The sequence below is a fragment of the Miscanthus floridulus genome, chromosome 1 (genome assembly GCF_019320115.1).
Source record: "Miscanthus floridulus cultivar M001 chromosome 1, ASM1932011v1, whole genome shotgun sequence".
Classification (NCBI taxonomy): domain Eukaryota; kingdom Viridiplantae; phylum Streptophyta; class Magnoliopsida; order Poales; family Poaceae; genus Miscanthus; species Miscanthus floridulus.
The window spans coordinates 12,065,693-12,087,916 of NC_089580.1; the positions used below are offsets into that span (position 1 = coordinate 12,065,693).

Sequence of the window (22,224 nt, forward strand, 5' to 3'; positions counted from 1 at the left end):
GTATGGCGTAGATCAACTTCTGAATCTGTGGGTACCTGGTCTTGGACTCATTGAGTACTTCACTGATGAAATAGATTGGTCGCTGTACCTTATAGATGTGGTCGGGCTCGTCGCGCTCGACCACCATGGTCGTGGAGACCACTTGATTAGTACCCGCAATGTAAATCAGGAGTGTTTCATCTTCTCTGGGAGCAGTGAGGACCGGAGGTGACGTAAGGTATTCTTTTAGCTATGTGAAGGCAGTGTCTGCTTCATCTGACCACTCAAACTTTTCGGATGCTTTGAGCAGTTTAAAGAACGGTAATCCTTTTTCGCCTAATCTTGATATGAAACGGCTGAGGGCGGCCATACATCTGGTAAGCTTCTGAACATCCTTCACCTTTTTGGGCAACTTCATGTCCAAGACAGCTTTGACTTTCTCCGGGTTAGGGCGTATGCCGTCGTGACTGACGATGTTGCCAAGTAGTATGCCAGAAGGAACACCAAAGATGCACTTTCTTGGGTTTAATTTCCACTGGAATGTGTTAAGGGCTGTAAAGGTGCGTTCTAGGTTGTCAACAAGGGTATGTGCTTCCTTGGTTTTGACAACTATATCATCAACATAAGCCTCGACGAGGCCGTCTTTTATCTCGTCATTGAGGCAGGCCTGTATAGCGCGTTGGTAGGTAGCCCCGGTGTTCTTGAGCCCAAATGACATGGTCATGTAGCAGTAGGCGCCAAAAGGCATGATAAAAGATGTCTTGATCTGGTCGTCCTTTTTGAGAGCGCTCTGGTGATAACCAGAGTAGCAATCGAGAAAGGAAAGTAGCTCGCAACCAGCGATTGAATCTATGACCTCGTCTATGTGAGGTAAGCCAAAGGGGTCCTTAGGGCAGTGTTTGTTGGGATTAGTGTAATCAACGCATATTCTCCATTCATTATTCTTTTTGCGTACAAGAATCGGGTTGGCTAACCACTCCGGATGATACACTTCTTTGATAAATCCGACTGCCAAAAGCCATGTGACTTCTACCCTAATCGCCTCCTTTTTGTCGTGAGCAAACTGTCGTAGCTTCTGCTTGATAGGTTTGGCCTTGCCGTTGACATTCAAGGAGTGCTCGATCAAGTTCCGAGGTACACCGGGCATGTTAGCAGGTTTCCATGCGAACACATCCACGTTGCTCCTCAAGAACCTGACGAGCGCGTCTTCCTATTTGGGATCTAGGTTGGCTTTGATAAGGGCCATTCTGCTGGGATCACCGTCGACCAGCCGGATCTCCTTGTGCTCCTTGGACTTGATGTTCTTGCGTGGAGCCTTGAGCTCTAGGATCTCTAGGTGGTCGGCCAAGGTCTTCTTGGCATCGATCATGGTCTCGGCCATGCAAATAGAGAGGCTGTGAGCCTCTGCTATTTTGAAACTATTGTCCTCGTAGGTATAAGCTGCGTACATGTTGCCTCGGAGGGTTAGAACTCCTTTCTCGGTGGGCATCTTGAGCACTAGATACCTGTAATAAGGTATGGCCATGAACTTGGTGAGCGATGGTCGACCAAGAATAGCATGGTAGGTGCTGTCGAAGTCAGCAACCACGAAGTTGACGTAGTCAGTGCGGAAGTGGTCTAGAGTCCCAAATTGCACAGGTAACGTGATCTGCTCAAGAGGTGTAGAGCTCTGTCCGGGGAGAACACCCCAGAACTATGCCTCGTACAGCTTGAGGTCCGCTTGGGCTATTTTCAGGGCATGCAGACCGTTCTTGAATAGTATGTCGATGGAGCTGCCGCCGTCGATCAGTACTCTGTCGAACTAAACCTTGTTGATACAAGGATCAAGGACCAGGGGAAAATGTCCTGGCTCAGGTATTGTGGCCCATTGGTCCTTTCTGCTGAAGGAGATTTTGCGGTGAGACCACAGAGGGAGCCGCGGATCGGTGAGGAGGTTGTCGGTGTTGGCCACGTTCAAGCAAGCGTGGGCGAGTAGCTTGCGTTCTCATTTGGTCTCGATGGACACTTTGTCGCCGATGATGGTGTGCATGCGATCAGTTGGCTTGACGTACTTGTGACGAGGATCTACGTCTTCATCATCGTTCTCCTCGTTGTGCTGTTCCCCTGCGTCGTTAGGCTTGTCGGACGTATCCGGAGCCTGTTGACGCAAGTAGATGGACTTGAGAATGCGGCAATTCTCCATGGTATGGTTTGACTTAGGATGGAGCTGGCAGGGCCCTTTCAATGCTTTGGCATAGTCGTCTTCGTAGTTATAATGTTCGCCACCTTTTTTAATGGTGTTGACCTCGCCGTCGTCTTCCCGAGGACGCTTGCCCCTGTAATTGTCACGGCGATTACGCCGCTGATTATGTTGGTCACGGTGGTCACGGGAGTCGTTGCGCTGGTTGCGGCGGTCAAAATTGTCATTCCAACCATGGCTGCCGCGGTAGTCGTCGCGGTGTGGGGGGTGGTCGGAGCGTGGAACCCTTGCTGCTTCTTCGATAATTATCTTTTTAGCGTCGTTGGCATCTGCATATTTCTTAGCGGTGGCCAGGAGCGTTGTAACCGATTCGGGCCTCTTGCGCAGGAGCTTGTCCCTTAGGGCGTCGTGGAAGCGGAGGCCGGTGATGAAAGCCTTAATTGCCTTGTTGTCGGAGATTGACGGGACCTTGATGCGCATCTCTGAGAAACGCCAGACATACTCACGCAGTGGCTCATCTTTCCGATCTCGAATCCATTGCAGATCGTATTTGTTTCCTGGTTGCTCGCAAGTTGTAATGAAATTGTCAATGAAAGCCTGCTTGAGCTCTTGCCAAGAATCAAAGTAGTTCACCGGCAAGCTGACCAGCCATTGGTGACCTGCATGGCCAACAGTGACTGGGAAATAGTTAGACATGATGTGCTCGTCAGCCATCGCTGATCTGCATGCAGTTTCGTAGAGCATGACCCATAATTTGGGGTTCTCCTTGCCGTCATACTTCTGAAGTTTCTCAAGCTTGAAGTTCTTGGGCCATATGACTTGGCGAAGGTGCGGAGTAAACTACTTCAGACCCAGCGGGCCATGGGCAGTGTCATATTCCATATGGTGATAACTTCCGTGGGATGCTCGATCGTTGGCTCTCTAGTTGATGCGATCGCGCAAATCGCGTTCCCCGAGGTAGCGGCGGAGATCGTTATTGCCGTCACGGCGATCCCGGTTGCCATCCTGATTAACCCTGTGACCGTGGCGATTATCGTGGTTATCTCGGCGGTTGTCATCCCGAATGTCACGGTGGTTGTCCTCCCGATGGTGGTTGTCGTCCCGACCACCATCATGACCGCCATTTCCACCTTGACGGTTGTCTGATGGGTCATTGTTGCACGAGCCACGTTGGTTGAGTGGCTATGAGCGACTTGAGTATTGGTCGCTGTGGCTTGATTCAACTGAAATGGATGGAGCCCGGGCTTGATTCACCATCTCTATGGTCTGAGCCATAGCAGCCGTCAGATAAGCTTGTATATCATCGTGAACTGCCTGGGTTTTCAGGGTGTTGGGTAGCCATTGCATTGTCGCCATGGCGATAGCTACGTTGGCGCTTGGAGTCCTAAAGACCTGTTTGTCCCCCACCCTATCGAAAGCATTGTTGAGGTCGCGTGGTTGGACCCTTATGCGTCGTGCCTCCTCTTCTGCTTCAGCTTTGATTTGCTAGCGATTAAACCGGTCAATATTGCGTGCCTCGCATGCAATCCTTTCTTGTTCTGTTTCGCCAACTGCTGGTGGTTCATCATTGCTGACAACGTTGATCAAACCCCCTCGCCTTGGTGGGAAAGACGGGAATTGTGGGAAACCCGGGGCGTGGTCTGGTATATCCAGATCGTATTCGATGCCTTCATCATCGTGATGCTGGAGCTCGATGTGGATGGAGGCATTAGACGCGATGCCAGACGAGGAGCTAGAGTCACCCTCTTGGACCATGTGGACGGATCCTTCTTGATAATCCTCAATCCGGATCATGTTGATGAAGTTGCTTGGCCTCAGCCGAGGCTGATGTACAAAACCAAGATCCGAGCAACGTTGTACGTTATACGTGTAGTTGGAGGCAGCATTTTGTAGGCCATAGGGCTAGGCCTGGTAGTTCTCCATCGAGGCTTTGTACTCGGAGAGCCGGAGACCCGTCGCGGGGGCTGGCCGGTGACGAGCAGAGCGCCCTTCAGGAGTAGACATGACCACGAGATCTGTACCAAGTCATGCAGGACGACTGGCCCGAGCTGGTCGGGTAGATCTGTTGTGGGGTGCGGTTACCTGCTCATTAGGTTGACTTTGAATCGTACTTACCAGAGCTAGGGTTTCAGCGAGTTTGGTGCCGACCCGATCAATGGAGTCGAGCAGGTTAGTGTTGTCGATCTGCTTCCCTTTGTAGCGAGGAAGCAGATGATGGGTTGTCGGCATGGCTGAAGGTGATGCGGGCGTGGTCGGAGCTAGATGTACCATGGTCGGAGCCATATCCGTCGTGGTCGGAGCCGTATCCACCGTGGTTGGAGCCGTAGCCGATGCAGGTGAAGCAGTGGTCGGTGCAGACTGAATCCACGCCTCCTTCATGGTCATGGCGATGAAGTCGTCGGAGCCAGTAGTCCAGGTGATCTGGCCAACGGTGAATATGAGGTCGTTCGGCGTAGCCATGGAGCCGGAGATGATGACCATCTTGTTTGCTTGGAAAGCAATATGCACACCCCCTACCTGGCACGCCACTGTCGACGAAATATGGTCGGCAGTCTACCTAGGGGTATGCCCAAGGTAGTAGATTGTCGGTAGACAGATGCGCAAGCCACAAACAAGATGGTGACGCAAGACAGACACGAGGTTTTATCCAGGTTTGGCCACCAAGAAGGCGTAATACCTACGTCCTGCGTCTGATTGTATTGCTGTATATCAATGAGAGATGTTTTTAGAGGGGTCCCCTGCTCACCTTATATAGTCCGGGGGGCAGGGTTATAGATCTGGAAACTAATCCTAGCCAGTTACAATTGCCATATGTGGCCGGATAAGGATTCCTATTCTAACCGACTAGGATCTTACTTGACCGCAAAATCTACCTTGACTCCTTGCGTGGGACTCCAAACAGGTTGGCCGGGCCGCACGTCGTCTTTTGGTGGACCGGACCCACTGATCCGGGCCGGCCCAAGCCTAGCCGTAAGGGTATAGGGCTTAATACCCCCACAGCGCGTGAGCGGGCGTGCGTGTGCACGTCGGCCGCCGGCACAACAACGCCGAGTGCCGGGCAGGGTGACCGTGGCCAAACACTGGCACCGTTCAAACACGTGTCTTGCATGCTTTTTAAAGCTGCTCAAAAATCCAACTCGATGATCCAGTAGCTACACCGCCTATTTTACGCTCGAGATTGTATGTCAAACTACTAAAACCAACCATGAAATTGCACTACTTAATCCAAGTCGCCTACAAAAATTCCTAAACCTAGCTTCGTCAAAGTGTTGTCCGACTTAGGAATTTCGGCTAAGTCTTAAACGATTTCGCGTCGAATGCGATTTCTAAGCTATTAAGTAAGCTATCTAGCGAATCTCGTCCTCGACCGCAAGTATTTCATCATCACCTATGAAGTTTGTACTACAAACTTTATTAAAGTTTTATATATTTGTTCTATAGCATTCTCGTTCGATAAAAAATCTTTTAGAACCCTAAGTGACACAACGTGACATGAAATATAACATTCGTTTCGTGTTTTCAAAGAACATTTTGAGCCACAGAAATTGATTTATATTCTAGAATTCATACACTATCATATAAACATGATGCACATGCAGTGTTTTAGCAAACGACTGTACAGTATAACACCGAGGGTGTTACAATGTTGAGGTTATGTGAGAGTGTCATGTAGAGTTATCCATGTTAAAAGCTATGTGCTAAAAGTTTGCATTATTGAAAAAGTTGGTTAGAGCTAATAACCATTGTGTGCCCTAACAAAATACTACTACCAGATGTTTTAGGTGAGTAACTTCACATGGTCAGCACCACAAGTTCTTTCTAGCTATTTGATTCATGCATGGTGACTTCAGAGTTGTATCTTATTTGACTCGACCACTACTAAAAAAGGATTTGTAGCAACGCCCTCTTTTTTTAGGGGCAGCTCTACATTGAGCCGCTCCTACAAATGGTGTCCAAATGAGTCGTCTCTTTGTAGAGGCTGCTTGTGTTATTAGCCGTGCCCTACAAATGGCTTGATTTATAGGGGCGGCTAGGGCGGCTCTATATCCAGCCGCCCCTACAAATCGGATTTGTAGAGGCGGCTCAATATTGAGCCGCTTTTACAAATAGACGCTGAATAGTAAAAATTTGGCACTAAAATTTGAATTTTTTCAACCGGTCTCGGATGGAGAAATGACCAAAATAAAAGTTGTAGATCTCGAAAAGTTATGAAACTTTGTTGTTTACAACTTTTTCTTTTGAAATGATTAACTATTTTAAAATGTTTTTGAAATTAAATTTTAAAATTGTTGAAGAACACTGATTTCTCTTTTTAATCTCTGGCTAAAACTTGTAATTAGTGTTTCTCCCTCATACTAACTTCAAATTTGATAATTTTTCCTAGAATTTTCTAAAATCATGCTATATCAATTTATTATGTTCTTACAGCTATTATTTTGTCCATCTTTTCATGTGATTCTGTTTTATCTATTTGAATTTTGAATTTCAAAAAATGACAACTTCAAACATTATTTTGAAATATTAAATGCCTTCAGCTAGAAAAGTCATGATCATAAAAGTTATAGAACTCATCAAGATCAACAACTTTTATTTTGGTCATTTCTTCGTTCGACAAAATAGTAGTAACATTATTCACAAAATTTACATCTCTCTCTTGTAGTTCCACAAACTATAAGAGGGATATGTAGAATTTGTGAACAATGTTACTACTATATGTCGGATGATTAAATGACAAAAATAAAAGTTCTAGATCTCGGAAAGTTATAGAACTTTGTAGTTGACAACTTTTTCATTTGAATTCATCTTGTCAAGGAAAACTATGTTTGAAGCCCCTCAAATTTGAATTTTGAATTTCTCAAACGGCCTCGGATGGAGGAACTACCTAAATGAAAGCTGTATATCCTAAAAATTTATATAACTTTGTAGTTGACAACTTTTTAATTTAAAATCATCTTGTCAAGGAAAACTACGTTTGAATTTTCAAAAATTTAAAATTTGAATTTTTTAAATGACCTCATATGGATAAATAGGAAAAACGAAAGTCGCAGATCTCAAAGAGTTATGAAACTTTGTAGTTGACAACTTTTTGATTCAAAATCATCTTGTCAAGGAAAACTAGGTTTGAATTTCTAAATTTAAAATTCAAATTTTATAAATAACCTCGGATGGAGAAACAACCAAAATGAAAGTTGTAGATCTCGATAAGTTATAAAACTTTGTAGATGACAACTTTTTCATTTGAATTCGTTTAGGGCCTCAAACAATCAATTTAAACTCATTTTAGGATAATATGTGGGGGAATCAAATTGCAATATTGACACAACTGTGTGTGCAGTGGTAGAAGAGGTTATGCGCGAGAGGAAGATCGCGGGTTTGAATCCCCACAGCCGCGAAGCGCGCGATTTTCGCGCGAAAAATGAGGGTGGGCAGGTGGTTGACCAGTGGGGGCCTCCCTGGGTTAAATTTTTTTTGCTATTTTTTGGGGTCTGAAATCGTGAATTCTAGAAAATAATTTGTAAGGGTGGTTCAATATCCCGCCGCCCCTACATATCTTGAGCCGTCTTTACAAATACGATTTGTAGGAACGACTAGCCAATCGCCCCTACACATTGGCCATTTGTAACCAATCTTTGATAGGGGCGGTTGGCAAAACCATCTCTACGAATCATCAGAAGACGCTCCTATAAATAGTTTGTGTAGTAGTGAACGCATCCTATGATATAAGCAGCTTGTTTTTTAGTTTAGAGTTCAGATGGGTATTTTGGACCTTTATACTGACCGGGTCCACATGTAACGGTGATAAACGAACAGAACACCGACGGAATGGCTTGGAGAGCAAAAAAGTTCAGAACGATGACACTCGTGTGCGGTCAATTCTTTTAATGGCTTGTATGTAATTACAAACTCTTTTAATGATATATATGTAAAAGCCTCAAGTTATTAGCAGTAGTGGTTCAGCTCAGCAGCACCAAAACTTGCCGTACTGTGACTTTTCGAGAAAAAAACTTGTTGTACTGTACGTGGTACCGCCTACTGGTCTACGCCTACGCTTTATGCGTATGCCGGTGTTATGGCGTACTCACTCACTCCGATTTGTAGAGTTGTCTTAAGTCAAAATTTTTAAATTTTGACTGAATTTTTAAGAAAAAATGCTATAATTTATGGTATTAAATTAATATCATTAGATTTATTATAAAATATATTTTTATAAGATGTTAATTTTATGTTATAGATGTTATTATTTTTTTTATAAAGTTAGTAAAATTTAGACACGGATTTTAAAAATTAATTTATTTGGAGACAGGGAGCCGTAGTTCTACCCTGCGTACCTACTACCTCGTACGAGTTACATCAGCAGGAAATGAGAACTAAAACAATACGGTGGCGGAGGACACCAGCACGGTTGCGCTTAAAGATGGCAACGGGGAATTCCCCGTCGGAGGTTGCCTCCCCATCCCCGTCCCCGCGGGGAGAAAAAATCCCCGTCCCCGTCCCCGCCAAAGCTCACGGGGACGATTTCTCCCCCATCCCCGCCCCCGCGAGGGGAAAAATCCCCGTCGGGGATCCCCGTCCCCGTATTTGTTCATCACCATTCAGGTTAATTCATCATCATTCACATGAGTTCATCGACACAATATTAGAGTACACCACGAATCACAATCCAAAAATAGCTAAATAGCAAGAAGCAGGATATTAATCATCACAAAGGTGTAGAACTAGGGTTATTGCTGTTATATATACTCAGAAGACATTGGGCCTTCGTGGGCTGGTTGGGCCATCAGGAAAGAGAGCAAAGCCTGTATATAAACGGGGCGGGGATGCGGGTATCGGGGACGGGGAATGCTCCCCCAGACCCGTCCCCGCCAAACCCGACGGGGGACGTTTTCTCCCCGTTTAGATCGCCGTGGGGGTATATTTGACTCCATCCTCGCCCCCTAATAGGGGAATTCCCCGCGGGGAATCGGGGATCGGGTCCCCGTTGCCATCTTTAGTTGCGCTTGCATCCTCGGGAACCGGACACGTGGACAGTTTCTTGTTTTTTTTAAGCAAAGTGTTTTTCCCCTTTTTGCGATGACATTTTCTTGATTGCTAATTATTGTTGCAACTAGACTTATTTTTTCCAAAAAAAAATCCTGCAAACACTATAGTTCCAAGCGACAGCGTAACACAACCTCACTTAGTCACTTACCGTCTATTTGGTTGGAGTGCTGGAGCCAACCCGAATGGGTTCGACCCATTTTCTGGTTGTTTGGATGGAGGTTTGGGATGGGTTGGGTTCGACCCCAGGAGAATATTCCTCCAATATGCGGGTTCGGTTGCTCCGTCGAAATCTGGCGGACGGAGCCGCTCCGCTCGGGTTGAGAAATTCACGTGCGTTGCAGTAACCCCAAACCTTATCCCTTCACCTCCCCAAACCTTATCCCTTCACCTCCCCTCCACTCGACCGCTCCATCAAACCGCCGCTGCCCAGCGCCGAGCCCCGCATCTCCGCCAGGGTCGCGCAGCGCCGGCCTCGCCCAGCGCCAGCCTGGCCATCGCGCCGGCCCCGCCTGGTCCGCCGCGCCGGCCCTGCCTGGTCCGTCGTGCCCGAGGAGCCGCCCTGCCCGCCTCCAGGTCCGCCCGAGGAGCCGCCCGCCCGTCGGCCTCTGCCCCGGACCGGCGCCGCCCTCTGCCCTGGACCGGCTCCGCATCTCCGCCAGGGTCACGCCACCCTCTGCGTCGCCCCGCCATCTGCCCCGGACCGGCGCCAGGTCGGCCCTCTGCCCCGGATCCCTGCAGGTGAGTACTGGTTTAGTCTTGTTCTGTTGTTACTTTTTTATAGCGATTTCATAGCGACTTCATTGAAATGCCGTTTGCGTACAACGCCTAGATGGTTAGGAGCACCCTTTTCCTATGAATAGAAACAAACTATGGATGGTCTTTCAGTAGTATATTGTGCTCAGACTTAAATTGTAAGTAACTTTGAACCAAACTACATGAATTTTAAGACCATGTTACCTCTTATATGGAATTGGATGGGGTCTGCTTCTGAATATTTGCTTTTTACCTACCTGATCTATATTGATTGTGCTGTTGTGCTTGATTGTGCTGCTGTATGTAGATGAATAACAGGCCCAAGGCATTTGTTTTTGCTGCTGCTGCACATTGGTTGTTGTGTGTCATGGCAATTGTTGTTCGGTCTAGGAAAAGAAAATGAGTTGCAAGAAGGGAAGGGGTTACTTATGCACCAATATATGAAAGGGATAGGAAGAGAATGGAATACCTCAATGACAAAATCTGGAAGGATGACACAACTTGTGTAAACATGCTGAGAATGAACAAAGCACGTTTCTTTAGGTTTTGTAAGTTATTTAGAGATCGTGGTTTACTTGAAGATACCGTTCATATGTGTGTTGAGGAGCAAGTGGCAATGTTTTTGCATACTGTGGGCACAATGTTAGGAATAGAGTAATTGCAACCAATTTTGGTAGATCCGGAGAAACGGTCAGTCGTTATTTTAACAAACTACTTCATGCTATTGGTGAGCTACGAGATGATTATATTAGGCCCCCTTCATTGGACACTCCAGCTAAAATTGAAGGAGACCCAAGGTGGTATCCATACTTTAAGGTGTGAAGCTCAACCTTATGTCATATTCTAAGTTTATTTTTTGCCAAACCTAATTGACCTAATCTTGACTTCTTTGAACATCATGTAGGATTGTATAGGAGCACTTGATGGTACACATATAAGAGCCACTATTCCAAAGGAAATGCAGCATGCTTTTCGTGGTAGATACAAGCATTGTACTCAAAATATACTGGCAGCCGTAGATTTTGACCAAAAGTTCACCTATGTGTTGGCCGAATGGGAGGGGACAGCACATGACACACTAGTTTTACGTGATGCTTTAACACGTGAGGGTGGCCTTCGTGTGCCACAAGGTAATACAAGAACCTATGTCTTGTCCATAAATTTGTTCATCAAAATTAATGGATCATTGAGATGTAACATAACTATGCATCATATGTTAGGTAAATATTACCTAGTTGATGCTGGATATGGAGCCAAACCAGGATTTTTACCCCCTTTTCGGGGTGTACGATACCACTTGAATGAATGGGGGAGGAATCCGGTGCAAAATGAGAAGGAATTGTTCAACCGTAGGCACTGCTCATTGAGAATCATAGTAGAGCAAGCATTTGGAGCACTAAAAAGGAGATTCAAAGTACTTGATGATGCCTCTCCTTTTTTTCCTTATGAAACTCAAGTTGATATTGTTGTTGCTTGCTGCATCATTCATAATTGGGTGATTGAAGATGGGAGTGATGAATTCAATATACCAAGTGACAACGATGAGGACACCCAGCACACCACATATGCTAGGACAGCAAGTGAGAATGCCATTATGCTAGCTTTTAGGGAAGGCCTAGCTGCCCAAATGTGGGCAGATCATCAAAGCCATGGAAACTAGTATCGGTCAATGTAATATGTGTTGTATTTTTTTTCTTGGACAATGTAATAATTGTATTTGAGGGCTGAAATTGTATTTGAGGACATATTTCTACAGATATTTGATTGCCACGTTGTTTGCTACTTTGTTGGCATTATTATTTGAGGACATATATTGCATTGTTTATTTTGTAGGGGAATGGAAGCAGAGGGTAGTGCAGGGACTGGTGGACATGCTACTTGGACTTCAACTTGGTCAGCCTACATGCTCGAATACCTTGCCAATTTAGTGGTTAATGGCACCAAGACTTCATCCACCTTCAAGATGGTTCACTACAATGGGTGTGCAAAGGCTCTTCAAGAGAAATTTGGCATTGTGCGTAGTGGTGAGCAGGTTAAGAATCACCTTAAGACATGGCAAAAGAAGTTTTGTAAAATATGTGACCTTCGTGGTTTGAGTGCTGCTGGTTGGGATGAAGATACCTTCACTATAACTCTTGATGATGAGCACTACAACAATCATATTAAGGTATTTGCTGAATTATTAGTTCTCACATATAATAATCTAATAATAGTTGCTGAATTATTAGTTGTCACATAATAGTAGTTGCTAAAATTGTACATATATTGCAGGATCACAAGTCTGATGCTGATTTTCTAAACAAGCCTATTCAACACTTTGAGGAGATGCACACAATATTTGGAAGTACCATGGCTACAGGCAAGTTTGCAAAGGACTCGGGTGTGCCTCTAGGTACACAGGAAGACAGTACAGATGACTGAGACAATGAGGTGCAGAGGATGGAGGTACAGAGTGATAGGAATGCAAATGAAGACAACAATGCGGCAACTTCATCGGCTACCAAGGCCACCAATCCTAAGAAGAGGGACAAGGGCAAGAAGAGGGCCATGACTAACCAAGATTCATTGGTTGCTGCAATTAAATGGGGAAGTACCAAGTTAGCCAAGGCGATAAAGGAAGCGGGGAAACCTGACAATGATGTATCGGATGATTTATATGACAACTTGATGGCTATGAGTGGTAGTTTCAATTCGACTCACTTATCCTTCTACCATTCCTACTTGGTCCAACATCCTCACATAGCTAGAGCTTTCAACTCCTTGCCTTTTGAACATAAATTCAATTGGGTTGCAAAGCACATTGCTGACAACTACCCTGGGCAGTAAGGGTAAGTTGTAGTCATGGGATGGTTCTTTTGTTAGTACCACATAGAACTTTATATTTGTGGTCTAAGTAAGCTTGTGTCTTGATATGTGGAAGCCTTGAACTTACTATATATTGTGTAAGGCTTGAACTTGATGCATCGTGCAAGCATCAGACTTGATATTAGTGTGTAATGTGCCTATGGATATGGCCTAAGACTTTTATTTGTAATATGGCCAAGACTTTTATATGTGCCTGTTATATTATTTTGTGGGCTGATCTTTGATGCATGGTGCAAGCATATGAAATATTGCTATGTGTTGAGCACAAATATTGCTATGTGTTGCATAAATTGAGGAGGGTAACCTCACCATTTCAGTGCAAAGGTGACCATATGCAGGTTCTGTTTGAATCCATCCAACCAAACAGAAAATGGGATGGATCCGACCCCATCTCAGCCCTCCAACCAAACAGAAGACGGATCGAACCTATTCTCGCAACCAAACAAATCAAGGGTTGGAGCCGTCCCCAAAACGTGGGTTGGAGCCACTCCAACCCACTTATCTCACAACCAAACAGACGGCTATAGTTGCACAACCTCTTGACTGACACGGCTTGAGCTTATAGAGGCTATATAGATGTTAGCTGCACCTCAGATGAAGCTTGCCTACAGAAATTAATGTTGCTTTAGTGTCTACAAGGAAACAGGACGCATGATCTTGAGCCGGGGCTAAGAGCTCAAGCACATAGACACATACTAGTGTATATATACTCGTATACGGGTGGAGACTGGAGAGCCGGCCGGAGTATTCAAAACCGCGCATTGTTCCAGGTATAGGACCGGACCGCCAAACCTTAGCCATCTTCGCCTTGGCTGCCGAAAACGCGGCGAAAAAAACATGCAAACGTGATCCTGCCGAGATTGAAGCCGGGGCGTCGGAGTCTCGTATTTTACGCGGCCGCGCCGCGCGTACCGGCCGCCGTTGCCGGGGCCTTGGGCGTTCGTTTCCCTCGTCCACGAGACAGGCAGGGGAAACGGCCACTGTTGCAGCGGGCACATTATGAGACATCAAATCGCATTGATGGCTCGTGCGCGACGCTGCACAATTGACACCAATACCCCTGTACGTGCCGGCGTACGTATACGTACTCAGAGGTAGTAGCAGGTACTACCGTGCGGTTGCGAGAGACGAGAGCGAGACGCGAGAATTGAAAGGGGTGTGTTTAAAACGGAGGGTCGGCGCAGCGTATCCAAGCGCGCCGTGCAGAGGTTCCGTCAAATCTCCGCTCTGTCCTGGCTGCACCCCACGCACACACACACAGTCATATTGCTAGGGAGCGCGGGAGATCGATGAATGATGCCGCTACTATACATAACATAAAATAAAAACAGCCAAGGTCCCACGCAGCATCCTAGCGCTCCCCCAAGGCCGTGATTGGTTGTTTGAACTGAACCGTCGTATAGCCCATCCCACACCCTTTGGTGTATTCCTTTGGTATATTTCGTCTGTGTTTGGTTGCTCTAATCATATTTTTCTCCTGCTTCCTCTCGTGTAGATGTCATCCTTCATCCCGGACGGCGCCGTCTTCTCGATCCCCACTTCCCTCTCGGTGCAGGCTCACTCGATGCTTGACAGGAACCTTTTCGGAAAGCGCAGGAGATGAGGCCGTCCTGACGATAAAGCGCGCGCGGGTCGCGGCTAGAGTTACCGTCCTCACTCTTCGTCTCTCCTTCCGCCATAGCTCTGGTGCGAACTCCCCTCTAGCTCCCCCTCGACCTCGGTAGCCCTACCGAGGCGACCACCGCCGGTGGATTTCTCTCGGTCCTCCGGCGCTTCGACGGTATATGCCACCTGCGCTCTTCCCCTCCTCCTTCTTCAGTGTCGATTTTGTTGATTTGTATGTGGATTTTGCTTGCAATGCCAAGAAATTAGGGTTCTTGGTTTGACATCCTCAGATCTGTGCAATGCTATACCTGATTTACCAGTTCCTAGCTCAGGTCTGTACATGATGCTTCGTATTTGGTGTATACCTCATGTTTTGTGTAGATCTTATACATGCCGATGCCTATTTTGTTGTACACACTAAGCAAGCAGCCGCGTCTTTCATAGTTCATTTTGTCTGATTTTTTGCTTGCTAAGCAGTACACACCCATGCTGCATGCTCCCTTTCTAATGTTGCCCTCCATCCTGTTGGTAGACATGGCCTTTGAAGCTAGGCGCAGGGCTACCGCTGCTGTGGTTTTTCATGTGGTTTAGGAGGAGAGTTGAAGATTCGCGCTCAGTCACCTATGGTCCTATGGCTGAGAGGAACAAACAGAGGATGAACAACCTTAGATACATCTATGAATCTGATGATGTGCACTGTGTCAACCTTCTTAGAATGAAGAGGGCCCCTTTTTTCCAACTTTGTGACCTTTTCCGTAGTAGAGAGCTTGTCACTGACAGCATGCATGCATCTGTTGAAGAACAAGTAGCCATGTTATTGCATGTTGTTGGTCACAATGAGAGGTTTAGGGTGGTTGACCTCACCTTCAGGAGGTCCGTAGAGACAATTAGTAGGTTCTTTCAGAAGGTGTTATATGCGATAGGAGAGCTGAGGAGTGAATTGATTGTCCCTCCTGCTACCAATGTCCATCCTAGGATCCTTGGGAGCAGAAGGTGGTACCCCTATTTCAAGGTTGGTATCCATAACTTGTCATACATATATCTCATTCATTATTAGTTTATTGTTAATGTTCATTTGCACTTATGTTTTGTTGATTTAGGATTGTATAGGAGCAATTGATGGTACTCATGTCTTAGCTAGAGTGCCTGTGAAGATGCAAGCTACCTTTAGAGGTAGGAAGCACACCATCACACAAAATGTGTTGGTAGCCGTGGACTTTGACCTCATATTCATCTATGTGCTTCCTGGTTGGGAGGAAACTGCACATGATGCTCTTATCTTGTTTGATGCTCTTGAAAAAGCTGATGGCCTTAGAGTGCCACCAGGTATCATCCAAACCATAAAAAACATTGACACTTTGCTTAATCCTAAATAAAACTACTAAAATATATCCCTATCTACTAATTTCTAGGCAAATTCTATCTTGTCGATGCTGGATATGCAGTGAGGCCTGGTTTCTTGCCATCATTTTGTGCCACAAGGTACCATTTGAGGGAGTTTGGTTCAAACCGACCTCAAAATCAAAGAGAGCTTTTTAATCTAAGGCATTCGTCTCTTAGAGTAACAGTTGAGAGGCTTTTGGGGCTCTAAAGAATAGATTCAGGATATTGGACAACAAGCCTTTCCACCCATACAAGACCCAAGTTAAGCTTGTTCTTGCATGTTGTATTCTTCACAATTGAATCCTCAGGCATGGGCAGGACGAGCATGTACCTGCTGAATCTACATGAACTCCTAACATCAATGATAATGCCTCATAGCCAGATCATGTCCCTGACAATGATACCTGGGCACAACAGAGGGAGGCATGGGCTGCACAGATGTGGCAACAATAGGGGGAATTCTAGGGTGTAGTGGTATGGTGTGTGTACTGTTTAGTAGCATTGATGGAACTTGTATTTTAACTGAGACCTATGGCACTTTGCAATGATGTAGTACATATTCCTTTTCTGCCTATTTGATCTGTTGAACTTGTATTTCATATCATGCAATTTATTTTCCTTACGTACTGGTTTGTTCAATGTTATGCTGGTTGTGGATAGTAAATGGACAATATGCTTGACCAGGTTGTTAACATTGGTGGTGAGCACAATGTGGTGGAATAGGATGTGGTAGTTGCTGCTGCTGATGGCAATTCAGTAGCCCCTCAGCCCAATGGCCCTATGCACTGGACTCCTGTCCAGTCTGGGTTCATGCTAAGGAGGTTCCATGATTTGATGGGGCAGGGGGTCAAAACCAACAAAGGGTTCAAGGAGGTACATGTTAGGCAGGTTGCACTCATGGTCTCTGAGTTTGCTGGGGTCAATGTGAGCATCCAACAGATTTACAATCACCTGAGAAAGTGGAGACAAAGATGGGTTAAGATTGTTAGGCTCAAGGATTTGAGTGGTGCTCTGTGGGATGAGGACCACCATATGATAGTACTTGATGATAAACACCTGCTTGGCCACACCAAGGTTAGAAACTGTTTGGATAACACCTCAGCTATCCCTTTTCTTTTGCTCCCCTGTGTCTAATAGTTATATCTGTTTCACTAACTAGGACCATCCTACTGATGCTAAGTTCTTGAACACACCAATAGAGAACTATGTTCAGATGGAGTCCATCTTTGGTGGTAACCAGGCCACAGGCAGGTATGCAATGGGCTCAAATGAGCCTCTGGGTACTCCAACTGACATTGGCCAAGGTGATATTGATGTTGTTGACGACATCACAGACTTAGGTGGCACAGATGCTGATTTTGGAAAGGGAACTTCTTCTGGTATGGAAGGCTCTAAGGGTTCTGATGCCAAGGGCCAGGAGGAAAGGGGTGGCAAGAGAAGGAAGCTTGCCCAAGAAGAAATAGACCTCATGAATGGAATGATCAAGGCTGTGGAGTCTGTAGGAGATGCCCTCAAGACTCCACAACACAATGAGGTGCATCAGGACCTTTATGGCTGTGTTATGGCCTACCCTGGGTACTCACAGGAGGCACTCATGTTTGCCCTGGTTTACCTGCTGAAGAACAAGGCTGAGGGACTTTGCTTTGTTCAGATGACAGAGGCTCATAGGATCCTGTGGTTTAGGACCTACCTGAGCACAACATACTTTGCTTGGATGCATATGAGTTGACCTCTCCACTTTTGCATATAGCCATGCTAACTGTCTTATGTTGTAGGAAGTATTTTGATGTGTAGCACTGACCTCATCTGGTGCTACAAAGAACCATTTGTCGCCTGACCAAGGCTGCACCTAGTTTTATATAGCATAGGAGCCATGGTGATGGATGTGAGGCAGTGTTGATCTGTGTGGTGTAGACATTAACAACGGGTGATGGATTGTTACTTAGTTGATTTGAGTCCTAAAATACCTTAGATTGTCACTTAGTTAATCTGAGTCCTAAAATGCCTTGGATTGTCACTTAGTTGATCTGAGACATTTCAGATGTTGTTATTGTTCTCGTTATTCTTATTGTTGGAGTTTCTATTTAGCCGATGATGCAAACTATAGCAATCTAAGGTGGCTATGGGTATTCTTCATGTTGCTGCTTTATTGTCTTCTTGTATTTTCTCATGTCTATCATCAAACCGTGCGATACGTCCATTCCCAAGCAACTGTTGTAGGCATGCCTACCGGATGGTTGGGATGGACATGTCGCACGCTTCCATGGCAGCCATGAACTTGCCTCAGCAATTTGTGTTCTTATTTGCCACCTGGGATGATTGCAGTTAGCTTGCAAGATGATCATAAGTTAGTTTGCAGTTAGCTGAGGCCTGCATTTTTTTTGTGCCTATGATGTCAACCATTTTTTTGACTGAGGCTAATATAATTGTGAGATCCTTTTCATGCATATGAAGATAATAGTGCCAGTTTGAGTAATGGATTATGCACACTGATGACCTTGGACTTGTGAGGTATTGGACATTGTTTCTTCTATCTTCTACTTATGCTTCTCATGGCTGTCATCAAACCATAAGAGACATCCATGCCCAAGCAACAGCTGGGCGGCTGTGATGATCTGATGGCTGGGCTGGACGTCTCTCATGGTTTCATGCCTATCATGATCTTGGTTTTCTACTATCTGTGTTGAGATATGTTGCTGTCTATGTTTCTTAAGCTCCAAGTTCAAGGTCAAATGAAAAGGCAATTAAATCTGAGACAAATCGATTGAACTAACCCTCATCTTATCAACATCTTATACTTGCTTTTATGTGTTTTTAAGGGGCACATGGCTTGGTATGTTGTGTACCGTGGCAAGGTTCCTGGGGTATATGCAACCTGAGCTAATGCAATGCCCAGGTAACTAGTTTTAAAAACAACAACTACAAGAGCTTCCCTACCAAAGAAGAGGCAGAAGCATCATAATTAGAGTTCATGGGTTGTGAAGATGGCAAAGTTTTTGTCAAGCCTCCACCAAAGGTGGTCAGGAACACACCGGTGTTATTTGTTGTGGTTGTGGTACAGTCTTTTTTCTTGCTGGTGCTCCTGTGGTTCATTCTTGCTCGTTGCTACAACTTCCTGTGATGCTCAAAGTGTGCCATGCAAACTTGTAATGACAATGACCTTGTGAGGTACTGTGACCCTAATGTTGTTAACTATTATATGCCAGGACTGTTGTATGGTTCAAATTTGCCATTAGATGCTCCAAGGTCATTGTCGATGAAAAGGCACAATGAACTGAGGCAAACAAATCCTCTGTCTTGCTTGTTTTCCCGAGAAGTGTGGTAACCTCACCAAAACCATACATTGGTGCCCAGACCTGTTGTCGTGCGGCAAACCAAGCAGAGCTAGGGGCACAACTTCGTACCACTTAACGCTCCATGCTGGCAACCAAACGAGAAGGAAGTCATCCAGTACGCAAGCCTCAAGTGCAACTAAACACAGGAGGGTGAACGGTGTTAGCTGGGCTAGAAAAAGCCTGGATGGGGCCTTCATCCCGGATGACCGAGCTCGGAGCAACCAATGACGCCCTAAATGACACCTGTGCTCCTGGCAGGGAGGAACGCCATTGTGCGCTAACAGCATTCGACACTGTGAGTGCGTGTGCGTGCATTTGCCACGACTTTATAGTCGAGTGCCGGTGAGTGAGCATCTCGGCCATCTCACCAATAATCTATTTCTACAATCTATTTTTATGAGCATATTCAACAGTATCAAAAAAACGTAATTCTAAAATTTTAATTTTACCATTTTTCCAATAAACAAAAAATAATACTAAAATTCTGGTTTTGCGACCGTGTAAACAATATATTATGAACAAAAAACAAGCTATTTCCAATAGTTTACTTAAAAATAAAAAGCAGATGCATTTGGAAAAAAAATTATCGTTGTCCATGTCACACCGACACCGCCGCCATTGCCGTCACCTAGTCGCTCCACAACCTGCCATCCTCTGCACCTAATTGAAACCTAGAACCTCTAACACGGAATCTCCATTGCCTCCATTGCATATTCTCTCTCGGTATTCTCAGATCTGAAAGTAGCTAGTCTTCAGAAATCCAATTTCGTCAAACCTCTCTAGCGGCAATGGCAGTCGCACCGGCATCCATGGCTGACCGATGTCAGTCATCCTCGGCATGGCGGCACTCTAACTCACAATCAAAACCTACAACATTGTCTGCTCTACTTCTCAGTGTTCTCATATATGAAAATAGTGGCCCGACATTCAATTTCACCGAACCTCTAGGCAATGGCGGGGCAACGGCGTGTCGAAGAAAAAAAATCAACACTTGTTTGCATATCTTTGCCATGGATGTCTCCATTTTTCCAAGTGCGAATAGATTAGGAGTTGGAATAGAGAGTTGTTGGAGGAAGATTTTTTTCATCCCACTAGAAAATCAAGATTGAAAGTAGCTTCATCAAACTATTGGAGATGCCCTAACATAGTGGGATTGGTGATCGTCGATTCTACTTTTAGATTTATTGGCAAAGATATTGCTCTATTCGGGGGGGACGATTGAGGTTGTTCTTTTATGATCAACGTAAAGAAGGTATCTGCTAGAGTGGGAAAATAGGCTCAGCTCATCAAATGCGCCTTCTATATTTCTGTTGTGCGCTGCGCATATTCTTATGTTATGAGAAATAATGCATTTTAACAAAAAAAATCATTAAAAAAAATAAACAACTGAAGACTATTTTTGTCTCTTATATGATAAGCAATCAGTGAGAGGGGTAAAGGAAACAATTAAAGAAAGAAGAGGCGCGCAGTGGCAAAGTATCCTCCAAGTGAACTGACTACTACTGTCATATATGGAGAGCCGGTTCAAGATGGTGAGGTGCATGCTCAAACCGCGTACTCAGTCGTGTTTGGTTGTCTTTGTTGGTGGTTTAGAACAAGATGACATCTTGTTTGGTTACATGTATGGTTATGAGTTTTGAGTGTATGAATAAGGTCAAACAACTAAACGGTGCGGAACGGCCCGGTTCAGCCTACCAATCAGCCCCACAGTAGCTTAGGTGAAAAAGATCACTTACCCTCTTTGGTCCACCTCGGAGACTCTTTTTATACTTTCGATGATGCACAGTCAACTCCTCCAATAATCTTGGCGTGCATGCGGGGCCAACGCGCTGGCGTGGCGTGTGTGATCGATCGCACCGAGAGAAAGAAAACATTCGTTACACAGTGCAAGCAAGCGTCGGCCACATGGTTGCCCGCTGGCATTTCGTCGTCGTTATAGTTGTTTAGTTAAAGAAAAAAAAATGCCTCTCGGCCTGTCGTCGTCTTTATCATGACAAAGAAATTGGGCCGCCGCGCCGTAAGAAGCTGGGTTGGTGCCGTGCGTACTGCGTACCAGTGCCACGGGGCCCCTCCCAGTGTCCGACCGAACCCCTTCCCCTTGAAACTCACATCACATGATGCTTGGGCTTTGGCTGGCTGCTCTGCTCGCCAGAGAGCGGCAGGCACCACCAGGCAGGGCACCGCCGCATGTGGCAGCACGAGCACGGGCCACGGGGAGCTCTGGAGCAACTGCTGCCAAGGCAAAATGCGTGCTCCAGCTATCAAGAGGGGGTCCGAGAGTGCGAGACCGAACGCAAGAGAGGAAAGCAAACTGGTCCATCCGCCCGGCCGGTCGGTTCACGAAAGCGAGAGCGCCTGGAGTAAATAGCCCATGCCACGAGTGCCCGGCCCCGGGCGTTCGTTGGCATTTCACTGGCCGAGGAAAGCAAAGCAAAGCCGCGGACGCCGAACGCGCGCGGACAGGGCCGCGCCGCGCGCTGGGCAATGAATGAAGCCCGAGCCCCCAGGGCGGGACTGGAGCTGGAGGGGCGAGGAGGGCGACTTGAAAAGCGTCACCTCTACCTCGTGACCGCGCAGCGCAGCAGCTAGCAGCGGCAGGCCGGTGGACGCGCGGATAGTTTACGCACAGCGCCGGGCTGTGGAGGAGTAGGATGTGATCGTGACTCCCGGCCACCAGCAAACACCCCAAAGATCCCAACCAAGCCGGCCTAGTCGCGGTAGGAGTGGCTCCTCCTGAGGCCTTGTTTAGTTCGCGAAATTTGGATTTTGGGGTTATTGTAGAATCTTCGTTTTTATTTGACAAATAGTGTTTAAACATTGACTAATTAGGCTTAAAACGTTCGTCTCGCAATTTCCCACCAAACTGTGCAATTAGTTTTTCTTTTCGTCTACATTTAATGCTCCATACACGGGCCACAAATATTCGATATGACAGGTACTGTAGCAACTTTTTGGATTTTGGGTCCAACTAAACCAGGGCTGAGTCATGTTACCAGTATTACTGTGGCAATTACTCCCTCGTGTTTGTGCTTGCTTCAATGGAGGCCTAAAGGTGCAAAAGGATAGGGGCGATAGGGGTATCTT

At 45.9% G+C, this 22,224-nt stretch overlaps 1 protein-coding gene and 1 pseudogene across 1 annotated transcript; both read left to right on the top strand.

Moving 5' to 3' along the window:
- The first annotated feature begins 10,319 nt into the window (after positions 1–10,319).
- On the top strand, positions 10,320–12,804 carry LOC136473041 (uncharacterized; annotated as a pseudogene).
- A 2,249-nt stretch (positions 12,805–15,053) lies between these two features.
- Positions 15,054–17,534, top strand: LOC136452101 (uncharacterized). The gene is made up of 4 exons (XM_066452746.1): positions 15,054–15,434; positions 15,523–15,738; positions 16,529–16,879; positions 16,965–17,534. Exons 1-4 carry the CDS (start codon positions 15,054–15,056, stop codon positions 17,532–17,534), a joined length of 1,518 nt encoding a protein of 505 aa, XP_066308843.1.
- The last annotated feature ends 4,690 nt before the right edge of the window (positions 17,535–22,224 follow it).

Coding starts and splice junctions, on each gene's coding strand:
- LOC136452101 (XM_066452746.1), top strand. CDS start 15,054: ATGGCTGAGAGGAACAAACAGAGGATGAACAACCTTAGATACATCTAT. Junction 15,435..15,522: donor GGTGGTACCCCTATTTCAAG/GTTGGTATCCAT, acceptor TTGTTGATTTAG/GATTGTATAGGAGCAATTGA. Junction 15,739..16,528: donor AAAAAGCTGATGGCCTTAGA/GTGCCACCAGGT, acceptor GTGGTGGAATAG/GATGTGGTAGTTGCTGCTGC.